The 18,057-nt window shown below is 42.3% G+C and overlaps 1 protein-coding gene across 2 annotated transcripts in view; it reads left to right on the forward strand.

The window, feature by feature from the left end:
• LOC147731524 (sodium channel protein type 2 subunit alpha-like) overlaps nucleotides 1–18,057 on the forward strand; it is a 662,760-nt gene that overhangs the window by 365,810 nt on the left and 278,893 nt on the right. For both annotated transcript variants that reach the window (XM_086956588.1, XM_086956587.1), the window contains 3 exons: nucleotides 1,893–2,034; nucleotides 5,223–5,429; nucleotides 16,795–17,088. In XM_086956588.1, the coding sequence (XP_086812714.1) occupies nucleotides 1,893–2,034; nucleotides 5,223–5,429; nucleotides 16,795–17,088 (643 nt within the window). The remainder of the gene's footprint in view (nucleotides 1–1,892; nucleotides 2,035–5,222; nucleotides 5,430–16,794; nucleotides 17,089–18,057) is intronic.

Consider the following 18,057-nt stretch of genomic DNA (forward strand, 5'->3'; position numbering starts at 1 on the left):
TACCCCACGGGCCCCCGAGAGAACTCCTATGTGAAGATCTTTTTTTAATGTAAAAAACGCTGTTGTCGTGAGTGCGGGTGTGTGGTGCTAGCTAAATAGTGAGTTAAAAATACTTTGATAGTGTCCAAAAAGGCTTTTATTCCTGGGTCCACCAGGCAGAGTAAAAACAAAAAAAGAACTGTTATTTTCCACTGATGAGGAAGCAGTTTGGTTCAGATAGTACAAGCAGTTAGTGGGGTCGACATGTTTCACACCCTATTGGTCTATCCCTGAGTGACCAGCTGTTCCTGTTTGGATCACCGGTTGTGGCTGATTCCCTAAAGGTTTGCAGCATATGTTTCATTATGCCCCAAATGGATTTGAATTTAGTTCTCACCATCTTAAGTTTCCTTTGAGCCGGAGCACAGCTGCTTGCTAGGGTTCCTAACTTTCAAAACTGTCTTCCTTGTGGCGATAACATCTACCAGGAGGGTTAGAAAATTCCAGTCACTTTAAGTTAACCCTCCTTATACTTTATTCTTCCGAGACAAGCTTTTTATTAGAACTCAAGCATCCTTTTTCCCAAAGGTGGTCACTCTGATTCATGTTGGGCACAGCATCATCTTTTGCCCCCCTCTGGATCCTTCTAAAAAAGAGGAGAGACTCAAGCACCTAGATCAAAAAAGAGCGTTATCGTTTTATATTGTTCATACCAAAACATTCCTAGTGGATGACCTCTTTGTTGGAATTGCAGGAGCAAAGAAAGGGAAGGCAATTCAAAAGTGAACTAACTCTCAATGAATCATCCTCTGCATAAAGATCTGCAACGCAATAGCCAAGAAACAGCCCCTGAAGACTTAAGAGCTCATTCCACCAAGACTACAGCTGCGAATACTGCGTTGACTTGAGGAGTCCGAGTCCTGGATATCTATCAGGCAGTTATGGGGGCATAAATGCACCCATTCGCTGAACACTACTGCGCTGACAGTCAGGTCCAGCTAGATGGGAATTTTGCCCATGTGGTCCTCCAGGACTTTTTATTTTAAAACAGTCTGCAGACCCACCTCCTGGGAGAGATTTCTTTGGTATCTATTCTAAGGTAAGGAATCTGCTCCTAGAATTCTCCATCAGATGAAAAATTACCTTACCTTCAGGTAGAGCCTCTATCTAGCTGCAGATACCTTACTGAGCCTCTCATCCTCTCTGTTCTGCAAACTGTCTTCTCAAATAAAGATATCCTTTAGGACTTCACTTTGGCACACTAGTCATTCCTCCTCAGCTTAGCTCTATGCATTTAGTGTGGAAAAACAGTAAAGAACTGAGGTCAGCGTGCTGGGAGGGCGCCTACATAGCCACTGCGCACATCACTTCTGTAGCTGATGACGGCTCGTATTGTCGAACTATGCCACCTACAGGCACGCAAGGGGATTATGCAAAACATTCCAGATCCAGTCTGATGCCTGGGGAGATTTCTACATTAAGGAATCTGCAGCTAGATACAGTTTCTACCAGATACGGTGTTCCCAAAGATAAGTTTGTTTTAGGATAACCACAATCCATGTTAATGATTTCACTGAGTTTTATTGCATGTGCATTTATCCTTAATGAATATCTTTATAATTAGATAGGAATCTGGATGAAAAGACATTCATTGGCAATGCTTAAAACAAAGGTATGCAATGTGGAGTTGCCCATTACAAATTCTAATTGCTTTCACATTTATTTAGCTGTGCACAAGTGGTTGTGGGAAGGGAAAGAAGAAGAATAAAGATTCATGAAAGAAGCACATTCATTTTTGTTACTGAATCTATTTCCTCTAATGCTGATAAAATAATCAATTGTAACGTATGTGCGTTTCTGATGTGAGGATGTCTGAAATATGAAGAAACACATTTCTTTTCTTTTTTTTCCAGTCAATGTCCGGAAGGCTATACGTGTGTAAAAGCTGGTAGAAATCCCAACTATGGTTACACAAGCTTTGACACATTCAGCTGGGCTTTTTTGTCATTGTTTCGTTTAATGACTCAGGACTATTGGGAAAATCTTTATCAACTGGTGAGAAGAACTGTGAACTTTGTTTGTGGTGTTGAGTTTTGTGTAGTAGCAATTTTCACTACAACAATTTAAACTTAAAAGGACTGTAATAATGCAACTGTGATTTGGAATGGCTAATTCATCAGGAGAGCCCCAGACTCAGTGTCTCTTGGCATTGCATGTGTTTTATTGATCACTGAATGCATCTTGCTTATGAGTACCTTCAGAGGAGCGAGATCGAGACGCCGCCCCCCTCTCCACCTCCATAGCACTTGATACAAATTATTGCCCTTGATACTTTTGGAAAGTGGGTTATATTTAGGGGTAAGTATGCACCTACTACTAGTAAAAAAACCACCAACACTGTATAGGGTCCAATACAGGTCTCAGTAAATTAGCCCCTTGCTCAACCCTTGGTAGCTGATATCGAGTAGTCAGGCCTAACTTAGGAGACAGGAGTGTAAAGCATTTAAAACACCAATACATCAAATAAGTAGGACACAACACACAATAAAATTCACCCACAGATTTATGAAAATAGTAAATATTTTTATGAACAAATAGACAAAAAAATGACAAACATCCATTATAGGGAACTAGGGATATGAATTTTTAAAGACTAACCATTTTATAGTGCTTAAAAACCTAAAGTGTCACTCTGGGACATCTGGTTGCACTTGACCGGGACCATGTCAAAGTTTGAGGCCGACCGGGATGGAGCCCTGGTCAAATACACTAAGATGGACGCTCCGGTAAATATTTTACCTTCACACATAGAAACTTTTCTGGAGCTTTTTCTTCCGATGTCGCTCGACCCTCTACAGCCATTTGACTTTCTGTAAGGCCCCGGTAAAACCATGGAAGCCTGAAGCTCTGGAGCTCTCGATTGAGTTGGTCACCCAATGGAGCTTTTTCACAAAAGTTCCCTAAAGTTCTCCAAACTTCAGGAGGTGCTTCTTGAAAGTTTCCTTGTAGGTTATAAGTGTTGAATTCACCAATGCAAAGGACTGGAATCTCCTAGATGGCTCTGGGGTGTCTGGACTACAATCCCCACAATGTACCTGGCCAAATCCTTAAAAATCCACTGGGCGCACTTTAGGATGGGGACTTTTGGCAGAGATGATGCAGGTGGACTCTGTTAACATGTAGCTTGCAAGGAGTCCACTCCTTAATCCTTCTTGAACTGCCAGATTGTGCAGAAGGCACAGTCATCCGGAGTGCAGGCCTTTGAGTGCAAATCAAGATTCCAGCAGGGCAGTACTTCTTCTCCTTGTAGTTTCAGGCAGCACATCTGAAAGACTATACATTACTCATATATTTAGTCAGTGTTCTGGGGTGACAAACAGGGAGGCAACTCTGTCCTGTGAGATGCTGGGGGCCAGCCAAAAATATGACAACTTCCTTCAAAGTGTGGCATTTTCTTGTCTCACAAAGCACTGCACTTCCAAAATCCAACATGGATGATTTGTCTCCAGAGGAGTAAGAGCTGTGTGGCTTATTTTCCTTAGCTTTCCTCTCCCTGACCTCACCAAATTCCTGTCCTACGCCTGTTATCTAGCTGATGCACAGGATGTGGGGGTAGGTACGCCTGGCATTCCTTACTGATCTGCTGTCTCCTTGAGCTCAGTTTGATTTACCCAGCCCCCTCGTTATGACCTATCCTCTTCACCTTCAGAACTCTCTCCATCAGATAACCTCTGCTCCAGCCAGGCCACTTATCACCTAATCAAAGCAGAGTCGCTAAGCTTGTTAAGGCTGACCAATCAGCAGAAACCATTAGAAGGCTGGATTTTGGCTTACAGAAGAGAACATTTTATAACATATTTTCTGTTCTAATTATGATAAATTCAACAGTGGCATGTTGTTGATTTTATCAATACCAATCTTTTAAGTCCTTGAATTATATTTTACTCTTTTTCTAGCAATAGTTATACCTAAATAAAATATTGCAATGTTAGCCTATGGAGCTAAGTATCTACGGTGGGGAAAATTGAAATGGAATTTTTTTTCCTCAAAAGGGCATATAAACATCTTTTATAAGGTCCTTGCTTATAGTTATATGCCCCCTTCGGCCCCTGGGACTCCTAGGGGAGACCTTGGGGGTGCCTAACATGTACAAATAAGGTAGACTATCGCTTTTAAAGTGCCCATACCACCAAAGTCGAAGTTGCACACAATGTTCTTTTAAAGACAGTCTGCAAAGCCAGGCTGCCTTTAAAAAAAACAGCAGGTACGCAGCAGCGCAAACATGCAAGTGCAGTAAATCTGCTGGGCCTCTAAGCTGCCATGCCATATTTATATTCTGTGGCGTAGCTGGGGAGGAGGGTGTCCACTGCAGGTGACAGTGTTTTTGTGGGTGCCGAAGGTGAGCAAGTCGTGTCTGTCGACTATCACCATCCTCGGCCCGAGAACAAGTTGACCGTCGGCCGCCAGACCCCCAACCCTGGAATAAGTCAGCTACCACCCCACCCTCCTAGTAGTATGAACCCCCTAGCCACTTTATATACTAGGGACTTATAGGGTCTGTCAATACCAATTGTGAAAATGTACTTTTAAAGCAGCACACACATGCAAGAGTAGGAAATCTATTGGGCATTCAAACCTCCGTGCCCTTTTATATACTAGCGACCTTTAGGTAGATTGTAACCCCAGGCCCTATTATCTACTAGGGACGTGTAGGGTTTGTCATTGTCTTATGTAAATATACCCTAGTACATGTACCTTTTTAAACATAGCACTGGCCCAGGCCTGGCTATCAGAGCCCTCGGTATAGTCAGAGTCAGTTACCACCTGTATCATTCAACAAACAAATGGGGGTATTTTCCTTAGATATACCCAGAAAAATCAGGGTGAAAATACCCACGGAAAGTTTTATTTATTCTGAACTCGCCTTTATAAACAGAACCTAGTGGGGGGTGAGATGGTGTCGCGTGGGAGTTCCATAACTTTTAGATTCAGTTTCTTTAGGACTGCATTTCTTTGGAGGGTTTATGCAGTTGACACTATGAAGGACTTTATCAACCTGAACTCACATTCAAATTTAGATTGTTTAAGGTGCTGTAGGTATAGCGGAGAGTACACGAAAAAGGTTTACCTTTGAATTGACTTACTGTGGAGTATAACAAGGCAAAAGCACTGAAATCAGGGGCATTCAATGTAGTAGAAGATATTTTATTGCAAATATGTTCATATTTTTTTATCTTCCCCAGACATTACGAGCTGCTGGCAAAACCTACATGATCTTTTTTGTTCTGGTGATTTTTCTGGGCTCATTTTACCTGGTGAACTTGATCCTGGCTGTGGTTGCCATGGCCTACGACGAGCAGAACCAAGCTACATTAGAGGAAGCAAAACAGAAAGAGGCAGAATTTCAGCAGATGCTAGAACAATTGAAAAAACAACAAGAAGAATCGCAGGTAATATCACAAGCAAAATTAAATGTGTGTGTTTTTATGCTGCCTGGCTAGTAACTTACAGGGAATGCCACCATCGGAAGAACTAAAAATTGTGAATGAATGTCAATACAGATGACATATTTATATTTTTTGGGTGGTTTTAATGGGGCAGTCCATTGAATTTTGTAACAGTATGTCTTGAAACCAAAGAAGATGTCATCAAACAAAGCAACATTTTAGAATGCCTAATTGTTGCTGATTGTTAGTGATACAGAACTGGGTAAAGGGAACCGCTTTTTATTTTTGCTGGATGACCACTTTACCTTTGCACTTTACTAATACGGTATATTGGCAGCTGAGAATGGCATTCTGGTGTCCTTCCTTTCCTATAGCTTTATAAAGTTAAATGTTTGACCAGAGATTGTAACTTTAACATTTATATTTTGTGAGGCTTAGTGTACACTAAACATTATCAATGTAATCACAAACAAAAAGATAGAGTGAGTGGTAGAAGGAGATGGGAGAGAGAAACAGATATAAAAACGATAAAGGTGAGAAGAGAGAATGGGGCATATTTACAAGGAAATGACGGAGCGCAGAGCTGCTGCCAATTGTGCAGCGCCGCGCTCCACCATTTACAAAACGCAGGGATGTGCCGTATTTACAACAATACGGCGCAAACTAGTGTTGTCCCCCGCTGGCGCTACAAATAGCTACCAAGTGCCAACGCAGACACCCTTGTGCCATTGTGCAAGGGTGCCTGCATTGCAGGGAGTGATTGTTTATGTGCAGGAAGGTGTCCCTTCCTGCACCTAAACAATCAGTAATGGTGATGTCTTACTTCTATGTGTGCTGCAATATGAGGCACACATAGACGTAGCAAATCGTAATTATTTAATGAAAGTTTATGTGCAGGAAGGGACACTTTCCTGCACATAAACAATCTTTAATGGTGTTTTGCTCTGTCTATGTCTGCGGCAGAATTCAGCAAAAACAGAAAAAGCAAACACGAGGAGAAATAAATGTATTTCTCCTCATTGCTCCATTTTAACGCCTGCTATTGCGTTGTGTTAGTTTTTGGTGCTGCCTCAGATTTCCACATCCTTGTAAACCTGGGCCAGCATCAAAAAGCAATGGGTGTTGCTGTGGAACCCCCACTGTAACACCTATTGCACCCCCTTTCACACAGATACCTTTGTGAAAGGGTACAATTTTTACAAAATGCCGTTAAGCCACAAAAAGTGGATGAATGCACTGTGTAAATGTGGTGCAGGGTATGCGCAACAGGAATGTAAAAAAGTGACGTTCCAGTGGCTCAATCCCCTTGTAAACATGTCCCAAAGTGCTGAAGAGAGTGTTAAGGGAACGATATAGAGACAAAGTGAGATAGAGCAATGGAGGAGCAGCAGAAAGCTAAAAGAGATATACAAAGATAACCTTGTATTGTAGTTATATATTACCGCTGTAGTCTATAGTCGCTATGTAATAAAGAATGTGATACAATGGTTTCTAAATGTACCCAGGAATCGAATCAAAAGTAACCTAGTGTGTATTTCAAACAAACATGGCTCCAGTTGGTTACAATCCTTTGTTCAATGGAACTGCATGATTCCTGTCAACTACATAATGTATTTTAAACACATAATTGCATTACCTTGATTGCAGGTTACCATTATTGATTGCGCAACAGCAGTAGCCAAAATGTTAGTCTGTTAATTTGATGACAAATGCAGCACAGGTTGGATTGACAAATCGGAAAATCATGAAGTTGCCATTATCACTTGGACATTTGCACATAATGAATTGTATTTGGCAGTGGGTGTATTGAGAAAAGCTTTGCATAATTGCCTCCAGATCCAAAGCTAAAGTCCTGCCAAGCCGTAACAGCCTTCCAGCTCGGTCCAGAAGCAATTAGCAAATCTGAAAAGAGGGGTAGAGCGCAGCAAATCGTAAAATCCACCCACACAATAAGATAAATATGAAAGTGTAAGCAGGTAGCAAACAAAAACAGTAGATGCGTTTTCAATCATAAGGAAAGCGAGCAAAATGCATGTTGCACATAGAGCATGTTAAGAGATATCTGAATCAGTGGGGTGCAAGCAGTGGTCGAAGTGGGCGGGAACGGCAGGGCACGGCGTGCCCCTACTTCTTTAAATCTGAAGATTCCGTTCCCCTACTTTTTTATTATGAACATGCGTACCTGGACGTCAGAAATATTCTGTTCGTGGACGGGTGGGGAGCAGAGAAGGAAAAGGTCTCTGTCTCTTACTTCCTGCCCAGACAAGACAAGGAAGGTGTCCGCTTCTGCTCTGCCACTTTCAGCTGCCCCCTATTTCTTACTCCTGTTCCCTCTCATTCTGTCTAACTCCTCACTTTTCCGAAAACCATGAATCAAGAAATGGTTCTCACCATCTCTTCCTGTCGTCCATTTGTACTCCTGTGAAATGGATGCAAAAAAGAAAACCACTTTTGCTGGAAATGCCGTTTTTACATTTTTCTATTCCAAAGTGCAGCCTCGGAAATAAAATGTTCAAACGCTGAAAAATAATTAAATAAAGCAAGATGGAGTGTTCTTAAAGTGGCCAGATAATTTTTTTCAAACCCCAACAAATTAGTGCCGCTTTACAGAGTTTGCCAGTAAAGCGCCACTTTTGTTTTCTTGTCTTTCAATTAACACCCCACTTCTCCTCGTGTATGTCTGCCGATCAGGGTGAAAGAAATGCTTCACAAACGGGCTCATGGGAGGGGGCCCCCCCCTCCCGGGGCCTCTAAAGGATGGTGTGGGATGGCCATGGGGAGGGTACCCCTCTCAGGCAGCCAGTACAGAGACTCTGCAGGGCGCCCATTGTCAGCACTTTAGCCCACACAAGTTTAACTCAGCCCCCAAGCAATTCTCACACCTTCAGTTCGAAATGGGCTGTACAAGAGGTGCTTGAGGTGGCTGAGAGGAGGAGCTGCGGCCCAAGTGGAGTCTGCACAAAGCAGCTTCCCCGAGATCAGAAGGTGTCACTTATGTAGATTTCAGGGGCCTCCCACATTCCCTTTTGCCCAGGGCCCCGAAAATCCTAGGACTGGCCCTGCCTGGAGGTACTGCAATACCTGGTTGATGGGTGGATTGGAAAACGAAATGTGTACGGCTGCTTTGTGTTCACAAATGTGGTCTTTTGAAACCATACGGCTTACGTTTTGTAAGCATATAAGCAGTGGACATTGAAATGGGTCCTTTCTGGGCCCTGTAGTTATGTCCTTAACTTTTCAGGCAAAAATACTTGTTGATTTCTGAATAATGACTGTAAAAGCGTTAAGTTCACCATGTTCCTTCTTACATTTTACATGCTTTATTAAATCTTTCATTCCTTATGAGTGTTTGCTTTTTCCAGGATGTTGTTACCTTTTCTTTTAGGCGGCATATTGCTCTTGCCTAGTGTGTCATTTGAATTGAGTCGCATCCAGTTATTTATAGCAGGTCAAATTGGATTGTAGCTGAAGGCAGTATGAGTTTATCTCAGTGGGGCAGTATGGTGTTCAGTGAGGGAGCAGATGTAGCACTGTGGTCAGAGCTGCTAAATTTAGAACTGGGGAACCAGGTTCAGCCTTCATGAACAGTCCCCCAGACCACTCTCCTGAGGGAGCACTTTCCCATGCCAGACCCTAGAAGGCACCAGAAAAGCCCTGGTGTGTTAGCACCAGCAGGTGGACCCTAGCAGTGGCAAGTGTGGGTTCACCTTGAAGGCTTGCCCACCACAATCCATACTGAAGTTCACCTCTAGTCTTGCGGGCAGGCCTACGAAGTAGCAGACTCTCGAGCAACAGTGACTCTGTCACTGAGGTCACAGGACCCCTGAGAAGAGCTGGCTCTAGGGCGGTGCGACTGGTGTGACCGCAACGGGCGCTGACTTTGAGTGGGGGCGTCGTATATTATGGTTTTAAAAGCACTTGCTGCCTCCTTCCTGGCCACCAGCTATTTTCGGCAATAATAAAAATGTCATGATAACTCTGATGAATAAACTTCTTCCTAGAGCGAGATCGGAGATTTGTCTAGTGGAAGTTTTGACTCATGGAAAGATAGTGCAGAGGGTTAATGAGCCTGCTGCAAAGAAAATGTACCAGGCCCATCACAAAGTGCACATATTGTAAATAGGTCAGTGGGTTACTGCTTTTGTCAGTGAGATCCTTTTGCTACTTGCAGTTTATAAATTAAAATCCTAACAAAGAACAGTGAGCTACTAACTTTCATCTAAGAGCTGCATGCAAACTGCAAGGTATAAATTAGAGCGTTATGTTCCCCCCCCCCCCCGTCCCCCCAGTTTTTGATTATCCTAATGTTGCAAAAAGTGTTATTTTTGATACAAATCAATAACGATTTTTAAAGAGAACCCCCAATCATGGTATTAAGTTTTAAATTCTGAGTTTGTGTTTCTCCAGGCCAATCACTATTAAACTATACTGTCTACTAGTATGGTTGTCATGTGACTCCCACACCTTGTAGTCCTTTGTCTTATGTAACATTTCCTATACAGTCATTTACACACGTAAAATTGATTATCTCAGTATATATTGCTGACAACAGAAACTCCATGGCTCGGAAACAAATGGCTTGTGCTTCCACTTTTAAGCATTTTTGGGACATTCTGTGATTAAAATAAATTCACAAAGTGGAATATGTTTCTAATGTCAATAGCTCATATTAATCGTTAAATAATCATGTGTATCCATTGGTTGAATTACATAAAATAATAAGCTGTAACTGGTCAGTGAAATGCCACACAAATACTAAAGATTGGGATGTTTTGCGCATCCTGGCCACACCTCTAAGTCGTCCCATTGATCCAATCCTCAGGTTATTCCCGCCCTCTGATTTTCCGCCCACAGTTCCCCTACTTTTTTTCCCCCACTTGGACCACTGGGTGCAAGGGAGGGGTGGGAGCGGTCTGCTGCAGGCGGCACTAGTTTTGGCCGCCCTCCCCGCTTTTACCTGCGACCACCGCGGGCGGAAAGGGACTGCCACAGGCGGCAACGGGTCTAGCTATGCTACGTATCTGAATTATCACTAGATTCTTTCTGACTACGTATGAGCGTAAATGATAGGAAATAAAACACACAGTAGTTTTGAAGGAAAATAAAGTGTACACATTTTGCTGGCTTTCCCATAACCCTGTGAAAGTCTATATCTTTACAGTGTGTTGCAATTTTGTAAATAACCTTCTACGTTCACACGGTTAGCCTTCCATTAGGAACCTCTCTCTGCTTGTTGCAGCATTAGATATTTCGTACATCATGAACACAATATAAATTGTGTACAATGAATACATAGATACCAGGATGAAAAAAACATGCAACTTGCGTTTAAAATACACCCAAACCTGTGCATTTATTAAAAGTAAATATGGCCAGATATGCGGGAAGGCTTTTCTTTACAGTTCGTTTATTGTTGATTTCTACCAAGATGGAACCCACATCAAGCAACACAAAGTGGTTGGTTGGCTGTGTGCAGGGTTGGATTGGGATCAAAAATCGGCCCAGGCACACCAAAGAAATGGTGGTCCACATTTGTGTATTGCTTTTCCGCAAAACACTGCTTCAGCGAAGTTTTATGAAAAGAAAGGGGGTGGAGGGCATGTTATATTAAATTCACCTTTATAAAAAAAAAATGCACAGATTAGTTCACACTGCTGAGCCACACATGAATGCTAGTAAGACCACTTCTGCCCAGACCCCCTGCCCCCGCTCAATCAGCATACATTAATGGGCCGACCCAGCGAGAGAAAGGGAGGGAGTGATACCTCCTCCCATCTGCCTCCAGAAAGGCATTTAGGCACCCACTGGGCAGCTGCCGGCATCCTAACAGCATAGACAGCCCTCAGGCTGCCCAGAACAAGCAGCCCACAGCTAGAACTCGTCTACCAACAACATCATCTCCTACGCTGACGACACCCAGCTCATCCTCTCCCTCACCAAGGACCCACACACCACCAAAACCAACCTCCACGAGGGAATGAAGGCCGCCGCCGATTGGATGAGAAGCAGCCGTCTGAAGCTGTACTCGGACAAGACGGAGGTCCTCATCCTCGGACCCACCCCCGCAGCCTGGGACGATTCCTGGTGGCCGACCACACGGGGAACAGCACCAACACCCACCGACGATGCACGCAATCTAAGATTCATCCTCGACTCCTCCCTCTCCATGTCTAAGCAGGGCAACGCCGTCTCCTCCTCCTGCTACAACACCCTCCGCATGCTCCACAGGATCTACAAGTGGATCCCGACCGAAACAAGAAGAACGGTAACACAGGCCCTCGTCAGCAGCAGACTGGACTATGGCAATGCACTCTACGCAGGAATCCCAGCCAAACACCTACGACGACTACAACGCATCCAAAACGCATCCGCCCGACTGATCGTCAACGTCCCCCGCCGCAGCCACATCACCCCCCACCTGAGAGACCTACACTGGCTCCCCGTCGACAAGAGAATCCCCTTCAAGCTCCTCACCCTCGCACACAAAGCACTCCACACGCCGGACCAGCCTACCTGAACAGCAGACTCAGCTTCCACACCCCCACCTTCCAGCTCCGCTCCACCAGCCTCGCCCTCGCTGCTGTCCCCCGCATCCAACGAACGACGTCCGGCGGCAGATCCTTCTCCTACCTCGCCGCCAAGACCTGGAACACCCTCCCTACCCACATACAGCAGACCCAAGACCTACTCGCCTTCAGAAGACTCCTCAAGACCTGGCTCTTCGAGCAGTAGCAGCACACCCCCCCCCCCCCCTCCCTTCAGCGCCTTGGGACCCTCACGGGTAAGTAGCGTGCTTTACAAGTGCTCTGATTGATTGATTGATTGGCCATTTCCTGAGTTCCCCCGTTACCAATCTGACCCTGGCTGTGTGGCCTGAGCGTTTGGCTTTGTGGGATTCTCACCTGCACCTCTGTCCACTTTGTCTATCTGCTCAGCATGGCTCTTTCAATATCCTTGAGTACCTCAGTCTGGATATTGTCACATTGCCTTTCCCATCTTGGAGGTCGTACTCATGCCTACTGGATGGCTTTTTATGTTGGTGCAGCCAGATGACTTAATCAAATCACGACAGCAGCACAGATTGGACAAATAGTCAGTTCCTTCACTAACTAGTATCTCGCAGTGCTGCCACACACCAGTTAATCTGTATTACACATCTATATATCTGTATCATACTACATGCAGCTTTCCTGACTGAGCTTGCCTTTCTCCTTGTTTTACCGACAATCTGGCCAAGTCATCACAGTAGTGGGAAAATGGTCAGTTTATGTCTGTGTTTGTTTGGACTGCACAAAAAAGCCACTTAGTCGAAAATCAGATTATACAGTACATCTTATGGAGTTTTTCTGGTAAATTTCTTTTCTGCCACCCCAATTCAGCCATCACCAAAAATGCCCTTTCCAACGCAAATAACAACTAAAGGTAAAAGAGAGGTGGTAGGGGTAGGACTGAGGGAGAGGGGCTGTGGAGGTGCAGGTTGCCTTCCCTGTGACATAATCAAGTCTTTAAAAGCAAACAGTATCACCAAAGCAACTGGGCCTCAAACATCCCACCTTCTTTAGATGCTGCCCATATCCTGCTGCAGAAGCCTCTAAGTGTATGGCAGCTCTAATACAATTGGTACAAAAGCCCTTGTTCTACTGTATTTGGATTTAAAACCACCAGTATCTTGTCAATAGACATGTCATCATTGGCTTCTCACACCGGCCCTGTAGCTCGGTGTGTTGGACTTATATCACCTTTGCAATATCAAAGAAACTCCTCACTTTGAAAAAGTTAGTTGGTATATGCTGGATGAAGGCCAGTTTGGGATGGGCATTGAAAGAATATCATGATTAATCCTTTGTGTTTGATTTTGACTCATTAAATTTTATGAAGATATGAAATAGCTGCATGAACTCTTCGGTAAATTCAGAGCACAAAAGAGGTAGCATCACTGTCCAATCCAAGGAGAAAGCATGCCCAGAGAAGGAAAAGTAGAGTCCATTACAGGTGTTCTACAATTTCAGACCCCTACAGTCCCAAAGTATATTTTACAAAGCAATTCTTAAACTGGTCACTTTTCAGGAGTTTCCTCAAGTACATGTGATTAGGTTCTGATCTCTGAGAGGGGCAGGGGGTGTTTCATAGTCCGGGTGTTTCAGCTTGAACACCCATTGCTGGATAAAGTTAATAGACCTTTAGGATGGCGCTGAGTATCCTGAATTTGACCATAATATCTATAGCTAGCCAGCCAAGAGCTTTCATTGTATGATTGATGTGGTCCCAATAATATAGGATAAAACAAGTGCTACTTCTTGCTTTTGTAAAAAAATGAAGCCTGTCCATGATTCTTTTGGGTAGGGCGTTGTAAATAATGAGTAATTGATAAATTATGGAAATATGAAGATTGAGCCTTTTAACCACTTCTTTGATTTGTGGAGCAAACATTAAGTCACAGTGAAACATGTTTACCAGGAAGAGTAGGGGAGGGCCCTAAAACCTAGAAACCAGCTAACGGGTAGTGTGATTGGCTTATTTTCTCTCATTATAGTGGCCTCGTTGTTGGCACCCTTCATTTTCGGTTACTGTCCATTCAGCATAGGTCACTGTTAAAGTGCAAAGTGATAATTGTTGTGTTGTTTGAGGTTGTTGTCTAGTCAGAAGTGAATGTTGGTGTAGTTTGCTTACATTTGCAAATTTACATGATACTGGTTGAAACACTCCAACAAGGGTAATGGGAACACTGCAGTTGACCGGGTGATATATATATATATATATATATATATTAAAAATAAGGTGCAATTTGTTTTCTGTAAAGCATAAAAATAAATTTGACATGTTGATGTTATTCCAACATGGTGTAGGCATTGACACAACTTGTAGGTAAAGTGCATTAGTGCCAATTAACTTGTAATAAAGCCCAAGAGGGCATACTCATTGTCGCATAAGGCTGAAATATGTTGTGTGCATCAGGCTTACTGATGTGGCCATGTGAAAGCTTATTCGCATGACATGATACTGATAAACTCAAAACCTACAACATACTGTGCACACGAAGACCTAGTGGGCATAAAGGAAGGTTTACATGATAATTCAATCATTACTTGTACAATCACACAACCTGAAAATAAAGTGCATGAGTGACAATTTGCTCTCTGCCACACATGGCAAGCATCTGCGGTTTAAGTGGCACATCTGCCAGAACTCTTGTGGTGATCTGCCAGGGCATGGGTGCTTTCTAGTGGGGCAGAGGTCTAGAAATGATGTGCATAAAAACAAAGGTTAAAGTGATGTTATAGTTAGATGAAAATGTCTGTTTAAACATAACATTTCACTCTAAAAAATACACTGAAATTCACCAGTTATAGTTAATTTAAGAAACTTAAACTCGTGCCCCGTCATGCACAGTGTTGTCATCAGTGATGTAATTTAAGTTGTAATCAGTGATGACATCATAGAACTTGTCAGAAGTGTTGTAATATATGAGATCATAGCAGTGCATGGCGAGGGTGTGAGTTATAATTTCTTGATTTAACTCCGTCATGCCCACTTAATCACCATTTTAATGGTTAATTTCAAGAACACAGCTGAACAGATTAACACCAAATACCATAAAGCATGCTTTTTAAGCAAAGTTCTAACTAAAAAATTATAGTTTCATTTAGCAGTTTCTTTCTATGAGGATTACAATGGGAAATTTCACTTTTGCCCACGCCCTCCCCAACTGCTTATTCTGAGCCCTGGTTGATGGATCAGTATGTAACTTTCCATAAAGGAGTAAAAATGGCTGAACTTTTATCGAAAGTTTTGTCAAGATTCATCAATTGGCACATAAGTCATTACATCAAAAAATGCATTTGCTATGGAAAGCTTGATTTAAATATCGCTGTACTGGCACTAGCGCTGCCAGTGTAACATAAAGACTGGGACTGTAATATATTATATTTATGACCATTATAGAGTGTGGTGGGGAGGGGCTGTGACTCACGAGAGGCATGATGCCCTTACCCTCTCCGAGCAATGGTAATAAATAGCTTAATATGCTCTGCGTATATGGTTTATGCCATTGCATTTTTCCCTTTTTTTTTAGCAAACGATATTTAAACAAAACAAGAATGCAGGTAAATAGAGTTGTTCGGTAATATAAAGCCCCCATGAGAGGCCTCATGATTATAGGGAGAGTTGTTTGTGTGTGTAAAGAAATTACAACATGCAACCTCTGCAGTAGTGAATAGAATACGCAGAAGTGCAGTGTGTAACATACTCTATTTTTTACAATGTCGAGTGTGGGGACAGGTCATGACTCCAAGGAGGCCCCTCCATCAGCAATATTAATAAATCGCATATTGCACTCTTTGCTTCTGCGTATAAGGTTTAGGCATGTAATTTTTGTATGTTTATTTGTTTAAAAATATATATATATATTTACGAAAAACTGGATTTAAGGGATTAAATGTGTGCTGTTGGGTAAAATCGCACTGAAGAGCCCTTGTAATAATTAGAAGAGTTGTTTCCATGTGCAAAGTAATTTTAATATGTAAGTTTTTTTTGGGCCAACATCTCATGTTAGCAAGCCTTGATTCAGGGTCTGCAAACCCACAAATAGTGGTCTGACTTTCTGGGAAGCTCATTAGTAATTCTCTGCATAAAATATGCAATTTCTTCTTCACATGGGTTTCATTTTACTCCCCTTCAAGTATGTTACAGAAGGTGTTCCATTCTTTTGGCTTTGCATCATGAGCCTCCTACATTTTGATTTTATTTATGGTGTTACTATTACATGTATATTCGGGGGTAAAGACGTAAGCACTATCTACGAAGTACCTTTGAAATTAAGGACTAAGGTACAATGACCTCTCCTGCCAACAGACGTAGTAGTTGCACAGCAGGTATCTGAGCAGTAGAGTTGGTGCATCTGATATGCTGCACAGCTTTTCAATAAAGGTGAGTGGTGGTGTACGAGCATTCATTTGAGTTTAACAAATTCAAAGCAGCTGCCAGTCCAACTGCTTCAGGTATCAATTGAGTTGATAATATGGAAGACCCTTGGATTATGGGCAAGGGAGTCATCAAAAAGGGAACATTATGTTTTTATGATAAAACTAACTTCACTAATAAGTAAACGTGTATATGTATGTACACTAGGTTAAATAATATAACAATGCTAAGTTACCTTTGTCCATTTGATGTCAAGTCCCTTTTGCTGTCTTTTCACAAATTCTTATTGTGTTCTGATTTTTATTGCAATTCCCTTTGGAAACACTCACTTGTTTGACGGACAACCCAATGGATTTATCTGTTGTGTATATATTTTGCAAACTGGAAAGCGAATTTGATTTTTGATAAATGTACATAAATGTATTGTCTTTCCCTTGTACACTGACAGGCAGTAGCTGCAGCTGTAGCAGAGGCAATGGCAGAGTCAAGGGAATTCAGTGAAGAAGGCGGGCTCTCAGAGAGTTCTTCGGAAGCATCAAAGTTGAGCTCAAAGAGTGCAAAAGAGAGAAGGAACAGGAGAAAGAAAATGAGGCAGAGAGAGCAGTACGAGGGTGATGAAAAGGGAGACAACGAAAAATTCCGCAAGTCAGAATCCGAAAGCAGCTTCAAAAGAAAAAGTTTCCGCTTCTCCATAGAGGCCAACCGACTTGCTTACGAAAAGAAATATTGCTCTCCACACCAGGTAGGAAACTAGCGAATTGGCACGTGCAGTTTTTTTTAAAATATATTTTTCAGGCAAATTACTCGTGCAGAGAAGTAAACTTTTTAAACTGAGCTGAAATAGTTATAACAGAACGTATGTGAAGTAACTGTCAAATGCGGATTCATTGATGAGAAGAAGTGTATTCTCTTAAGACAGCTTAAACAACCACAGCTGGCAAACAACATTCACTCTTCCCATCCGCAATCGTAGAATACCCACAGCATAGAGTACAGAAACCTTCCACCTCTAAGAGTATTCTAAGTTGGAACAACACACACCTTCTTCCTTTACAACAAAAAAACAACAAAAAAAAATACAATACAAAGAGAAACATAAGTAATTAACAAATAAAATTGGATAAAATATTACATTTCGACAGGAGTATGCTTAATGCAAGAGCTTTTCCTTGATTCAATCACATGTCTTTCAGATTCAGGAATATTATCACAAGGTTCAGCAGAATTATCATGAGACATAGTAGGAACCATACTTTGTAAATTGTCAATGCATTCAGAACATGACTCTGAAGCATTCGAACCGGGCATAGAATTCTCAGATTTGTCCAAAAAAATAGAACCAAAATTATTATCATCAGTAGATTTAGAAACAATGGGTTGAGAGACTGACTGTGAGTTTGTAAATCTACACAAAGTTATGCGTCTAGAATTCCAAACTTTTCCCCCATCAACTCTTACTGCTTTGCTAAAAACTTCCAGTACTTTAACAGGATAAGACCTCTTGGCCTATTTTTTGCCAGAAAGACCACCAAACTTGACACAAACAAAATCACCTATTTTAATTTTGGAACCAGAGTATTGATGCTGCGAGAAATTGTTCTTCATTTTCTCTTGATATTTCAGGACACCCTCCCTGACTTTAGATAAATCAAAAGTGAAGTCATTAGAAGTTTTAACCGTCAGCCACCAGGGCAAAAGCTTAGAACCAGGT

Source organism: Lissotriton vulgaris, chromosome 2_1 (genome assembly GCF_964263255.1).
Source record: "Lissotriton vulgaris chromosome 2_1, aLisVul1.2, whole genome shotgun sequence".
NCBI classification, from domain to species: Eukaryota; Metazoa; Chordata; class Amphibia; order Caudata; family Salamandridae; genus Lissotriton; species Lissotriton vulgaris.